The sequence below is a fragment of the Cyprinodon variegatus genome, unplaced genomic scaffold (genome assembly GCF_000732505.1).
Source record: "Cyprinodon variegatus isolate N-32 unplaced genomic scaffold, C_variegatus-1.0 Scaffold24, whole genome shotgun sequence".
In the NCBI taxonomy this organism is placed as follows: domain Eukaryota; kingdom Metazoa; phylum Chordata; class Actinopteri; order Cyprinodontiformes; family Cyprinodontidae; genus Cyprinodon; species Cyprinodon variegatus.
The window spans coordinates 1,216,099-1,230,007 of record NW_015150477.1 but is presented as its reverse complement, the minus strand read 5'-3'; the positions used below and the strand labels follow the sequence as shown (position 1 = coordinate 1,230,007).

The window sequence follows — 13,909 nt, the reverse complement described above, 5'->3', positions numbered from 1 at the left end:
TTTTAGTATTGGGCATTTTTAGAAGAGACTTTTATGTTTTTGTAGGAGCATTTTGGTCAGATTTCTCCCAATGGGTTTTGTATTACAATTGAGACCCTGTTACAGAAAAATTCTAACTCAAAACTACTTTTTTTATCATACCACTATTTTTACAGTCTACCTCAAACTGATTAGATTCATATACGTGCAATGAAAACATATTCACCACTAGATGGCCTCAGTGAGCATAGTATGGGGCTTAAAAAGCTTTGGAGAAACGAACCATTTTCAACACTTTGAATAGCCTTATCTCACCATCAAATGTTTTTTTTTTAAACCGTTTTACTATTTCTATGCTATTTTTTTAAAACTGATTTATATTGCATTGTAAGAAAATGCATACAAAAGTGAAACTTGCAAAAAAGATGCACTTATATATATATATATATAAAAAAAGATGTATTCATTTTGAATTATTTAATCAAAAACCTCAAAGCTCTTCTAAATGTTATAATGCAAAAGAGTTTTTTTTTTCATGTATGACCTGTTACAGTTTACCTGCAGCTGGACAGACATTGATATCATTTTTAAACATTGCAGTGTTTCTAGGTGAATTTGAGTAAGTTGCCAAAAGATAATTTATTTCTGTAAGTCGGTTGAAAATATATGCTTATGTTAATAAATTATGCATGAAAGATGCCTGAAAAAAAGTCAGTTTCTGTTTGTCTTCCTGATTAAAGAGAGCAAAAAAAAGAAAAAAGCTTTTTTTCAGAAAGAAAAAAAAACAGAATATTATGTTAAACAAATAAGAAGATAATGGAATGTAAAAATAGTATGGCCCATATACAAAACACATGGAAGAATGTTTTATTTCAGCTGCCCAGAAGACAATCTCCGATTCACGCCTAGGGAATGTATCTGAATTCCGACAGTCCCTGAACGCAGCGTCATTGACAAAATCAAATCGCCCTCTAGTGGAGAGGGGTGGTACTACCATGTCTTTTTGGTTAGAAGAGAAAAGAAACTGAAAGAATAAATAGTTCAGAATAGGGATCGTCGCTGGAAGGTAAGTTCACAGCGAGCTGCTATCTACTTGTAAATATATATAATTATGTTACTTTGAACGCTTCGAAATTTAATTTAAAGTTTACATAAAGTCAAATTGTTTGTGTGATTTTTACAAGTTTGATGTCAAATCTGAAAGGAGGCCTCCAGATTGCCTGTACAGTTCAACTACCTGCGCATTTAGTTATTGAGATTATGTAAACATGTTGATGAGTCATATATGTTTTTGTTGAGTGAAAGTCATCCACTTCTATAAAATGTTAAATATGTTTAATCTGTTAAATATCTAATATGTTGTGATGATTTCAGGGATTATTTTCACCATGTCATCAGACGAGGTGAGATTAATCTTGATCATGTCCATTAACTAACCACTCAGATACTTTCTCTTTCTTTATTGACTTTAATCCAACTTTCTGTACTGTTCTCCTTTATTCATCAAACATATCTATCAGGAATGTATGTTTATCCCACATGTTTGTATTCGCTTGTTTTTCTGACTTCCTGTTTGCTCCTGTCAGGACTTCTCCCTGGTTGTGACGTCAGGGCCAAATGAAGACACCATAGAGGGAGTCCAGGCTCTAATTAAAGAATACCAGGTGCTCATATGTAACTACCGCCCACAGTTAACTGCTGCTGCTCCTCTAATTTTGTTCTAGAATGTGTAAAATAATTTATAATAAATGCATCTTGCCTTGAAGTGTTTGAATCGCACACTGAAACATTTAAGTCTTAGAACATATTTGACATTTTTTATGACCCGTCCTCCAAATTGGAGAACATTTAACCGTCTTCTGTTCAGTTTTCTAGGGTTGGATGATACAGAGTGTTGGAAATGAGCATTTTTTTCCCTCTAAGTCCTGGATTTCCTGTTATGTCCTGTTAAGAGAAACAAGCCCACAGCATCACACACTCTCTGCCATACCTACCATTAGGCAGTAGTTGCTTTTCCACATGTTCGTATGTTGTTGTCTTCCCTACCAATATGGAGGAATAATTGCTTTAAAGCGATCAATTTCAGTTTAATCTGATCGAGGAGGAATGTTAAGAGTTTGAGCTGATTGGACAGAGAAGGCCTTTAATGAAGCACGGCTGTCGAACACACAGAAGATCTACAGATCATCTCTACTTTAGGTTTTCCCAAAATGGCACTCATCATGGCTGTTTTTTTTTTTTTTCTCTTGCATGTTGGAAAGATAAAATTAGACCCACAGCTTCTTGCCTTATTTGAATGTTCTGTTCTGAATAGAGGCTCAAAGAAACAGGTTTTTCACTTTCTGGGGAAACCATAGAGTTTTAATTAAAGGTTTGTAATCAGTCTGATGACCATAAATTTAAAACGGCTTCAGCTTTATTCATTTCATGCAAATAGTTACTGATTCTTTTTGAACGTTAGGAATTTGTTACTTAATGACGGAATGTTCTCCAGGTCCAGAGAGTAAAAACCCTGTAAAGAGATTACCATATTTTCGCGGCTATAAAGCGCATATAAACGTCTTTTTTTCCCCTCGAAATGTGCGGCGCGCCCTATGTGTGTTGTTACTGCGGACGTTGTTGAGACCACCATGAGAACGTTAAAGAGAGAAGCGTGGGCGTGGTTTGTGTATAAAAGAGCAGGTACGCGCTTTATGCGGAACATTGTTGTCTTAACAACCCTGAAAATGGCAAAGAGAAACGCCTATGAAGCACAGTTTAAACTGGAGGCTATCAGCTACGCAGAGGAACATGGAAATCGAGCAGCCGCGAGAGAATTCAAGATTAATGAATCGATGGTTCGCAAGTGGAGGAGGATGGAAAACCAACTCCGACAGGTGAAGAAGACGCAGCTGAGTTTCCGCGGACATAAAGCGAGGTGGCCCGAGTTGGAGGAAAGACTCGAGCGGTGGATCATCGAGCAAAGAATGAGTGGGGCCAGCGTTTCGACGGTCACTGTTCGACTAAAAGCAGTTATGCTAGCGGAAGAAATGAAAATTGAACATTTTTATTTTTAAATACACAGTAGAGGTATTTAAACGTAGTAGAGGATATGTACCGGTATATAAAAACCCGCGCCCTATAGTCCGGTGCGCCTTATGGTCGTGAAAATACGGTTCTGTCCGTATCCAGCTCTACATCACAGACTAGGAGCTAATCTCCTGGTTATGTGAACAGGAGGAAACAAAACAAGGCAGGATTTTTACTTTCTGGACTGGGATTACCCACCTCTGTTTTTCCTGCATTATTTAGTGTGTTATCAAGATACTGGAACAAAAGTTTATTTAAAGGCTGCTAACACATCTTTACTGGGAGGGAGGTGGGTTTAAAAAAAGGATGAAGTTTCCATTTTTAACCTCTTCATCTCTTATATTGAACAGATGGGTCTAAAACTTACATTTATTGAAGTTTTACACGTTCTGTAGATTCCTATGCTCTTTGTCAATGTTGTCATAGTAAAATGCAACTGTTTCTGTTTCTTCAGAAAAAGTATTCTGAGATCCTGGAGGAGGAGAAGGAGCTAAAGACCTCTATCAGCCAAAATCAGGATATGACCAAAAAGTTCAAGGAACGAACCCAGAAACTGACTAAGACTCTGACGTTGGAAGAGGCCTCCTACAAAGAACAGCTTGAAAATGAAAAGGTTGGTTTGTGTTTCTCTTTCAAGCTCCCACTTCTTTTTCAGAGTATTTTGCAGCACAGTCCAGAGAAATAAAACCAGCGTTTTGTTGGATATAAACCATAGGGATCCTGAAAGTTTCACAGAATCAAAATGAACAAAAGTTTTTCTTTTTATTGACAAAAAAAAGAAAATGTGTTTTCCTGTATGAGGCTTTAAGGAATGGTTCTGCAGTTATCGACAGGAAAGAGAAACATCCTCAGAACAAACCCAAAGGAGAACTTTTCCAGGCTATTTTCAGGTTTAATAGTTTTTAAAAAATGAATTGAAGGTTTTAGTTTAGCTTTATTTCTAGGATCATGCTGCGTTATGTCATGCTGTAAGCTGTAATAATAATAGTTGATAGAAAACTTAAAGACTGCTTTTCCCAGGCGGTTTCTGGCCGATCAGACTGAGCTTGAACTGTTCTGCAGAGGAACTGGTAAAGATTTCAGTCTCTAGATTTGGAAATGAGTTTAAGGCAGCATTCGTTCTGCTGTATTTATTAATATAGTGTAATAAAAATGTCACACTTCAACCTTTATACAGACAGGAATTATGAATCATTCAGGCTCTTTTAATCTACACTGAAGTGTTTGTGAATCATAAAATCCTCATAGAATACATTGAAGTGTGTTTTAAAGATCTAAAAGTACATTTAAGAGACATTATTACTTTTGTTTTGAACATGCAAGCCATCTGCTCACTGTCTGAACTTTAGGCCAGGCTGGCTGCTCTGAAGGAGGAGGAGGGCGAGCTGAAGGAGGAGCTGCAGAGATTCCAGAATGAAATAGAGGAGGAAGACTCCAGAAACAGCCACCTGATGGATCGGGCCGATGTAGGTGATGTTCAGGTTTAAACTTCAGCTTCTGCGATTCTCCTCTAAACACAGACTCTTTTATCGTAGGTGTTCGCCAAAATGCCAGAGAAGAAATTTGTCTTCTATGGAAAGACAGGAAATGCCAACGATAAGGAGGATTTTGAGATGAAGCCGCAGATCACTTACCCCATGGAGGAAGGAACGGCGCTGCTCACGTTCGAGGAGGAGGACGGTGAGAAGACAGGGGATGTTGTTTTTCTAGTGATATAAAGCTGATTTTTAACAGGGATGTTTGTTTAAATGTGATTTTAAAATGTTGCTTCCAGTGGCCATGAAAATTCTGGACATGAGGAAACATAAAGTGGATCTGGGAGGAGAGTGCAGCATCACGGTGGAAGCCCAGCCGGTCCACCTGATGATGCCCAGTCGGGTCGAGGTAAAACCTGCTCTCATGCCGAGGTAATAAAATCAGCCATTAGAGCGCAGCCTGCAGGTAACCCCACTCTGTCTCCGCTTAGATCGACACTGAGATCTGTCCTCAGCGGGTTTTAGTCTCCAACCTGCCCAAGATGGACACAGAGGCTCTGCAGAACAAACTGGAGATCCACTTCTCCAAATCTAAAAACGGAGGCGGCGAGGTGGAGACCTGCGAGTTCCTGCCAGACTCTGGGACGGTGGTCATCACGTTCGTGGAGAAAAACAGTGAGGAAGCATGAATGTTTTATACTTTTCTGACTTTACAGCTGCTTGGTGCAAAGAAATATCTATATTTTTTCTGAAATGGTTAAACTGAACGTCTTGAACTTTCAGTTGCAGAACGTTTGACGCAAACAGAACACCATGAAGTGAAGCTCGCCAAAAAGCACAAAGTGAGAGTGACTCCTTTCATAAACGGAAAGATCACACGCTTAGAGGTGAGAAAGTTTTAGAAAAACAATAAAAAGAAAATAAAGAAACCACACATTTGAAGCTGGTTTGCTTTAAATGTTTTCTCTCCCAGACCAAGACATGCATGTGCCCTCGCACCGTCCTGCTGACGGGAATACCCGACATCATGGAGCAGGAGACTCTGCAGGACATGCTGGAAATCCACTTCCAGAAAAATGGCAACGGTGGAGGGGAGATAGAAGCCTTCCTGTACAACCCGGTGGGTCAGCACACCTTGGCCTTGTTCGGAAGCACCTCCTCAGCGGATGAAGACGAGGAGTAGATCCAGCTGCTGCTCCTACAGAAAAGAACTGCTCACTTATTTGTTGTTTTGGGAATAATCGGAGTGGTGAAGGATTATTTAAAGGTGCCAAACTTCATGGATGAGGAAAAAAATGTTTGATTCCCAAACTTCTAGTTAAAATTAATGCTAACTATAAACTCATGCAAATGGTTGACTTATTCACATTGAATCTTTACATTTACTGACAATTACTGGTACCAGTGGTTCATGGAAAAAGGTTCCTTTCCCTGGTTACAATGATTTGAATTAAAAGTTAATACTTTAAGCAAACATATTTTACTGTGCTTAAATTGTATAATAAAAAGAATAATCAGGGAAATCTTTATTGCATCTTTATTCATCAACAGCAAATCAGTACAGATATTTCGCATCAACAAGGGTTTTAGTGGGTCATGGTCCCAGACGGAGCCGTCGTTCTGACACAATGACAAACTAGTACCGGTACTTAATGTGCTTTTAACTTTGTAAAAAGGAAACTGATTAAATAAAAGGGCTGATTTCCAATGTAGGACTCCTGCCTATGATAGAACCTTTGGTCATGACACCTATGTTGTGCTCTATAGCATGATGTGTGTTCCTACATTGAAAAAGACTACTACTTTCCCAGGATAACTGCCCTGACAGGCATAGTGAGCACATGTCATCCTGAAGCTTTTCTTTAGAAGAGTCCACCATGTTTGATAGAGCCTTAAATTGTATCTGCTGGAAGTGCCAAAAATCTGAAGTATTTGTAAATAAAGATAAAATTTGCCATTTGTTTTAGGAACATCAAAGCCCCATTTGAAGGATTTTAAGGAGAAAAAAAAAAATCAAAGGTAAAAAGTGGGTGATTTTAGATGCTAACAAAACCGTTTTTTTATACATGTCATCACATACATCATACCCTGACTAAGACTCTGCAGAAAGGCATTGACATTTTGTATTGTCTCAGTCTCTCTATTATGAATTTGTTAGCAGAGCTAACACAATAGCTTACCTATAGTTATAATACATTTAATTTTCTCACTATATAAGCTTCAGTTTTGCTAAACAGTAAAACATTTCCTTAAAGCTATTACTTATTGCTAGACGCTAAGGTTACCATGACCAAATTTAATTAAATGTATTTATAGCCCCAATTTACAACATTTCACCTGAAGGGACTTTACAGAGATGATTCAACCAGATCATACAGTCAGATTGGTTCAGTTTTCTATCTAAGGAAAATCAGCTGACTTGCATCGACTTGCAGGGTACCGGTACACTCCTCCCTGATGAGCATACCATGTCAGTAGATATTGTTGACTCTACAGCAATCCCTCACATGCAGCCAGCATGCATACATCAACAGTGAGGATAACTCTGTTTGAGCAGATGAGGTCTGAGCAAGTTTTCACTTAAAGAGACCACGTGGAGACAGAATTGGAGAATAGAGATAGAATGAAGCAGAATGCTGTAAAGTGGTCCCTATGTCCTCCAGCAGTCTAAGTCCATAGCAGCATAACTATAAATTTGGCTCAGGATAATTAGTTTCATTCATTATAGTTGTCGGACTTTCTGATATTGAATCGTAATAGTCCAGTCTTGAAATAAAAATACGTAGACTAGTTTCTCAGCATCACTCCTGGACAATATATTTCTAATTTTTGCAATATTCAAGAGGTAAAAGAATTAAGCCTGTTTAAAATTTAATTTGAATGACGTCTTGATCAAAACTAACAGCAAGTTTTTTTTTTTTTACTTTATTATCTAATAGCAATTTAATCCCATCCAGATGGAGTGACTGATTACTTATTTTTCAGAGACTCTGGTTTATGTCTTCAAGACATGCCTGTAGTCTATGTAATGGGTTACTTTAATCTGGATTTATAGACAGACATAGCTGTGTATCAACATAAAAGTGGAAATTAACCCCATGCTGTTTAACAATTCTACCAATTGGGAGAATATATAATAAAGAAAACTGGCCCTAGGACTGACTCCTGTGGCACTCCACAGGTACTGGGGCATGGAGAATGTATAAGATAAATGATTTAAACCAGCCTGGTGCAGTTCACTTAATTCCTGCAAAATATTCAAGTCTTTCTAAAGAATATTATGATCAACTGTATCAAATGCAGCACTGAGGTCTAACAGGACGAGCACAGATACAAGTCCATTATCTGAGGCCATGAGAATATCATTAGTGACTTTCACCAGAGCTGTTTCAGTGCTATGATGAGCTCTAAAGCCAGACTGAAACTCTTCAAAAAGTTCATTATGGTGTAAATAATCGCACACTTGTTTGGCAACTACTTTCTCAAGAATTTTAGATAAGAAAGGAAGATTGGATATAGGTCTATAATTCACCAAGTCATCTGGGTCAAGAGACGGTTTATTTACATCTACGGTAACTTAAAAGCATGAGGTACATATAATCACATCTAAAACGGAGGAGGAGATCAAAGGAAATACTTTCCTAACATACAAGTTGAAGGCTTAAATGAAGATAATAGTTTTCCTAAATCTGAAAGTTCAACTGGATTAAAACCGTCTAAACCCGGTTCAGATTCTATAGTTACCTCAGATGCATCTTATGAAACAGCTTGGGTATAAATTCTTTGTCCTTTTCCTGGTAATGTTAAAGTTTAGTTTTTAGTCTATTTGTTTCCACGGTGGCATTAAATGAACACTCCATGCTACAATTCAAAGCCGCTATCAGGTAGCTGCTGTTGCATCAAACAGTGCAGGAGGACATTTTTTTTGTGTACATGTACTGAGCTGATAGGATCCTACGGAAGAGGATTAGGGTCACTGAAAAAAAACAAAAGTTAACTGATTTTTAAATTTTATTTCAGTTTAACATGGGAATAAATTCAGAATTCTGACCTTTTTTTCTCAGAATTTTGGATCTTAATGTAGATGAAGGAAGAGATGTGGGAGCACTCAGCTTCACTCATTAATGGAGGAGCAGAAGGTCATTAAAACAAGAGAGCTAGTCTCTAAAACAGACATGGCTATGGCTTGATGCTAACATGTTTGTTAGCTGTCAGAATTCTGAGAAAAAAGTCAGAATTCTGAGATTAAAGTCAAAATTCCGAGATTAAACTCAGAATTCTGTATTTTTTCCCATATTAAACTGAAATAAAATTTAAAAATCAATAAACTTTTTTTTTCAGTGGCCCTAATCCTCTTCCGTATGATCCTTAACAGGCTCTTGTATAAAATGTACAAAACAGAGAGAAGGATATTTATGAATCGTTTTAATCAACTTGAACTTGAGGAATCTTAATTTAGCGGAAGCTAATATGTCTGCAAACAGTCCAACAGGAGGTTGGTCTGATTCTATTTTTAAAGTCTGGATCAGAGGCAAGATTACTGAAAACTCTTACGTTTTCTAAACCTCTCAGTGAAGTTCAGAGTTTTTAGTTTCATAGAGTTTACTCAACCTCTGTTTCTGTAGTAACATTCTCCTCAGAACTATCCTGGTCATGAGCATGTTTTCTTCAATAAACTCAGTGTCGTCTGCCTCTGCCGCCTTAAGGCAATCCTGTTGCTTTTCCTGATTTAGTCGGGGGAGTTCTGCTTTTGTTTTGTGCAAAAAACAAACAAAATCATTTACTCTGTCATTAGACACACAAGGTTTCAGAAGCACAAGCCTAGCACGTCCTTTTGATGAGGATCCCATTAAAGAATAAGCGAAATTAATTGAGAGAATTAAATATTTATAAGGAGAGGGTCTTGAGGCTGCATATAGATGTCCTTTATATTCATAATATATGAGAACTACACATACATCCACGACATCATCGCCCTCATATTTGCAGCATTGACTTCTTTTACAGGTATTTGATGAAAAAACATAGAGGTGTGATAGCAGAATCGTACAAAACAACTGCACAGTCAAACAACCACTTAGTTTGACTAAGGATCAAAATGAGGAACCCCATGAGATGATGCACAGGTCCTACCTGTTTGAACAACTTTAAACTTTTAAATCTTCAGCTGCTGATATGTGATTGCACCTAAATAGAATAAATCTACTCAGATTGATGGGCAGCTCCTTTAGTCATCACTGATTTCTTTCTATTAGTTAAACATGGTGCACGTTGAAAGTGTGCAACTGGGAGCCCTTGGTCATTGCTTAAAGGAAACTTTTTTTTTAAAGAAAGAAAACAAAAAGACAAGCATTAAAACCTAAAATAAAAATTTACTGTAAAAACCGAATAAAAGTAACAGCACGTTGAAAAGAAATCTAAAAATGACTCGTTTACAGCTACAATGTGTAGAGAGTAAACACAAGAAGTAGGGGCTAACCGGAGGCGGTCAGGCACTTGGAAGAGAAGGACACGGGTATAGGCTGTGCACAAATACAGTACATTCAGAAAGAGGAGAAAAACCGTTAAAGGAGAATACAGCAAGATGTCGGTGACATTTTGGAAGACAGCTGGCCAAATTTCACATCAACAACAAGGATACAATAATTTACATTGCTCTCATAAAAACACAAACTAGTTCAGGAGTAACAGTCAGCGTTTAGTTCTCTTCTGCATCTTTGCTTTCTACCACTTGTGCTTGGATCAGTGAGTGCACAACAGTAACAGGAAATACTCACACAGGTGTAACAGCTAAAAAGTTGTTCTACAGTGAACTAATAGTGCAAACTGCAGAGAGGCTGATCTACACACTCATTATATGTAGCTGCTTTTTAAAATAACACAAATGTGTCAGTTTGTGCTGACAAGTATGATCACAATGGATGTTTGTTCAGCTAAAATTACTTATGGAGCTTTCTTATTCTAAAACGTTAAATGAAATAGTTGTATTCTGCTATTTTTTGTCCTCTTGGTGCTTTCCAGAACCGTTACATTCAAACCTCCAACCGTTTTCCTTTGAGGGGGTCCGTAATAAAAGTAGGGAGGGGAAAAGAGCCCGGGAAGACAGACAGGGACACCCATCCGTCCCCTCAGGCTGGTAGAGTTTAGGAGGAGTGCATTAGTGGGCCGCTGGTCATTCGAACTGGAATCACAGGACTTCAAAACCGTGTGCAAAGATAGCTGCTTAGGCAACCACTGGCGCCCATTCGCTTGGTTTCCGTCCGTACTGGGTGGAGCAAAGAAAAAAGGAGGAGAAAAAGAAAACAAGCCGATGAATATTTATTTAATTAGCACTGAAAAGGTTAAAGAAATTTATATTTAAAACCAAAAATTTATCCAATCAAAAGTGTTCTATGGCCACACATGTCGCTCCTAACTGGCTTGGCTGTGCTGGTTGCTGGGAGACCAGAGGAAGTTGAAAAGGTTAAATGAGTGCGCTGGAGGAAAGCATTCTGTTTGGAGCTCATTTAATGTATTTAGGGACTAATTTACAAAGATTTCACATAAGAGGGGTAAATTAAAGGCATCTTTTCTGCTGTGCAATAAGTTGGCGTATTCTTGGTGATCTACAAAGATGGCTGCACAAATGTTATGACCTGCAAACCAGATTGTATTTAAGGGGGCAGGCTGTTCACCAAGCAGTTTGAGAGTGGCGGTAAAAGGCAGATTACCGGTAGGTTCAAAGCTATGGAGATGGAGGCAATAGTGATGATTATAAAAAAAAAAATTGTGAGTACTAACTGATATTTATAGTGCACCTCATAGGTGCACTATAGGTAGGTAGCCTACCTCAGAGTGCTGCCATGCTTCATATAGTGTTATGTTTTATACAATAATGGAGAAAATAAAATATGATTTAGAGATGTGTGCTTTCATATAGCCTCCAATTTCTCTTTGTAGACTTTTTTTTTTTTTTTTTAACAACATGTTCAGTCATTTGTTTAGTTTTGGTTTAGTTGTATAAAGATTCTCTGCTCATCTCACTGCATTATTTGGTGGCAACCAGTGTAAATTTTATTTCTTGCACACAGAATCTCTCCATCCTCTGTAATTGTACCAACAATGACTTTGTTTAATGCTTCCTGTCAGTTGCACCTGAGTTTCAAACTACTAAAAAAGATGCAATAGCTGCACCTGCAGTTTATTATTAGAAATGGAAAATTTGCACAGTTTGGTTATTAGAATATGATCTGAATATTGATTCAAACACACCCGAAAAACACACTTTGTTTAAAAAAAAAAAGAAAAAAAAGGGCAGTTTGTGCTCCTGGAAAGATATATTCTGTTTAAACAAACACGCTTGTAACTATTTTAAGATGCACAAACCTTCTGAAGGCCTTCAAAATCAGATGTCAATGATGAAATTAACAAAATCCATACAAATAATCTAGCTGACTTTTTTTAATTTATTTGCATAAAAATGTGCTTTGAAAAAAAAAAGAAGAAATAAAAAAACAGCTTTGAAAATCAATATTTTTTCTCTTTTGTTTTTACTCCTTACCTAATTAAACAGTTTTACTTACAGGTTGAATTAGTGGGTTGTAAAACGTGGAGACACAGGCGACAGCAGGATGATCTTACCTGAATATCAGTAAGCTCCTTGAAGAATCTCTTTGCAAGATCTGGACCGTTCTGCATGGTGGGGATCTGATAAGTCTGAAAGAAGGAAAACAATTCCAGTCATCAGGATACAAAGAAATACGGAAGAGGATTAGGGCCACAAAAAAAAAAAAGAAAAGTTAACTGATATTTAAATTTTATTTCAGTTTAGTATGGAAAAAAGTCAGAATTCTGAAATTAAAGTCAGAATTCTGAGATTAAAATCAGAATTCTGAGAAAAAAGTCAGAATTCTGAGAAAAAAAGTCAGAATTCTGAGTCCATACTAAACTGAAATAAAATTTAAAAATCAGTTAACTTTTTTTTTTCCAGTGGCCCTAATCCTCTTCCGTGAAGAAAAAATTAAAAAAGATCAAAAGCATAAAAACATGACAGCTCCTCCACTGTACTTCACAGTTTCACATCAGATCAAAACTAGTGTGTTTGTGCTAATACAAATCCCAATCCATTATGTTAACCAAAGAGATAATTGCAAAAAAAACTTAAAATATTGCTCTTACAGTGGATGTGGACAAATTTAATCCAGAAGCCATTTTCTGACTGAACCATAAGCAAACATTTAGTTTATTTAACTGCAATATTCTCTTGTCTTTTGCTTTTCCCAGTAAGGAGTGAGCTTTCTCTGTCACTTCATGTGTTTATTTACATTGAATTCTCAGCAAGAGATAGAAACGAAACCAAAGCTCATACCTTTCCTTTGTAGAGGAGGCTTCCAACGGGACAAACAACGCAGGCTGTTCCGGCTCCAAACACCTCCAGGACCCTCCCGGCATCTAAAGCCTCGAGGATCTCCTTCATCCCCATCGTTCGCTCCGTCACTTTAAACTCGCCCTGAGAGAGATGACATAAAAATGGATAAATCTCCGGTTTCTCCACCCTGTTCATTGAAGTTGCTGAAATGCTCAAATTTCAAATGGACTCCAATCCTCACCCAGGCTCTGCCCAGATCCAACAGAGACTGTCGGGTCACTCCTGGGAGGATGATGCCGTCCAGAGGAGGAGTCACGAGCTCTTTCTCTGCAGACACACAAACACAGAAATCAAATCAGCTGATGGATTTCCAGCACCAACATTTAACAAACCCGACAGAGAGGAAGAAAAAAGGAACTCACCTCCTTTTGCGTTGGTCCAGTAGACGAAGAGGTTCATGGTGCCAACCTCTGTAATCTCCTCCTCCTCTCCGTAAAGCCAAAGGACCTGCTGACAGCCCTTCTTCATCGCCTCGTTCTGCACGGCAATGGTCGGCCCGTAATTACTGCACAGAGTGAAAATCAGCTTAAAGATACTCATCTCAATCTTCCACTTGAACGACCGACACAGTTATTTTTCAGGACGATTATTCTGACATCAGTCTAACTGATCCCAGACGTGTGCTTCCCTTTTTTCACATGATAAGAACAGAAGCCTTCACTAATAAATCAAAAAACAGTTGATAGCGAATGGAGGGAGCAGAGCTTGAATCCACTGATGAATCTGAACACATGCAAAATGCTGATATCACCCCATAATACAGCCTGGCTGATGTTGTCTCTAACCCACTGAAAGGGTTTCTAATAAGAAAACATTTGCAGAAAGATGAAGGTACTTCTTAAGCATGAGGTAATAGTGACACCCAGTGTTTGAAATTGGAACTACGGTACTCACAAAACGCTCCCTCTTTCCTCCCTTTGGAGCGTACAAGCAGGGAAGCTAAATTCCAGATGATGATTGAAAATAATTCAGGCACAGA

General features: G+C 38.0%; 2 protein-coding genes across 2 annotated transcripts in view; one reads left to right on the top strand and one right to left on the bottom strand.

Moving 5' to 3' along the window:
* The first annotated feature begins 962 nt into the window (after positions 1–962).
* ifi35 (interferon induced protein 35) lies at positions 963–6,049 on the top strand. Its single transcript, XM_015393616.1, has 10 exons — positions 963–1,045; positions 1,354–1,382; positions 1,566–1,643; positions 3,503–3,661; positions 4,398–4,514; positions 4,584–4,728; positions 4,823–4,932; positions 5,015–5,198; positions 5,307–5,410; positions 5,497–6,049. Exons 2-10 carry the CDS (start codon positions 1,368–1,370, stop codon positions 5,704–5,706), a joined length of 1,122 nt encoding a protein of 373 aa, XP_015249102.1. The 5' UTR covers positions 963–1,045; positions 1,354–1,367; the 3' UTR covers positions 5,707–6,049.
* Positions 6,050–9,853: 3,804 nt separating this feature from the next.
* Positions 9,854–13,909, bottom strand: part of LOC107097097 (branched-chain-amino-acid aminotransferase, cytosolic-like) — a 12,509-nt gene continuing 8,453 nt past the window's right edge. The window contains exons 7-11 of the mRNA XM_015394101.1: positions 13,293–13,435; positions 13,112–13,197; positions 12,871–13,011; positions 12,144–12,218; positions 9,854–10,788 (exon numbers count right to left, since the gene is read on the bottom strand). Of these exons, the coding sequence (XP_015249587.1) occupies positions 10,747–10,788; positions 12,144–12,218; positions 12,871–13,011; positions 13,112–13,197; positions 13,293–13,435 (487 nt within the window). The 3' untranslated portion in view covers positions 9,854–10,746. The remainder of the gene's footprint in view (positions 10,789–12,143; positions 12,219–12,870; positions 13,012–13,111; positions 13,198–13,292; positions 13,436–13,909) is intronic.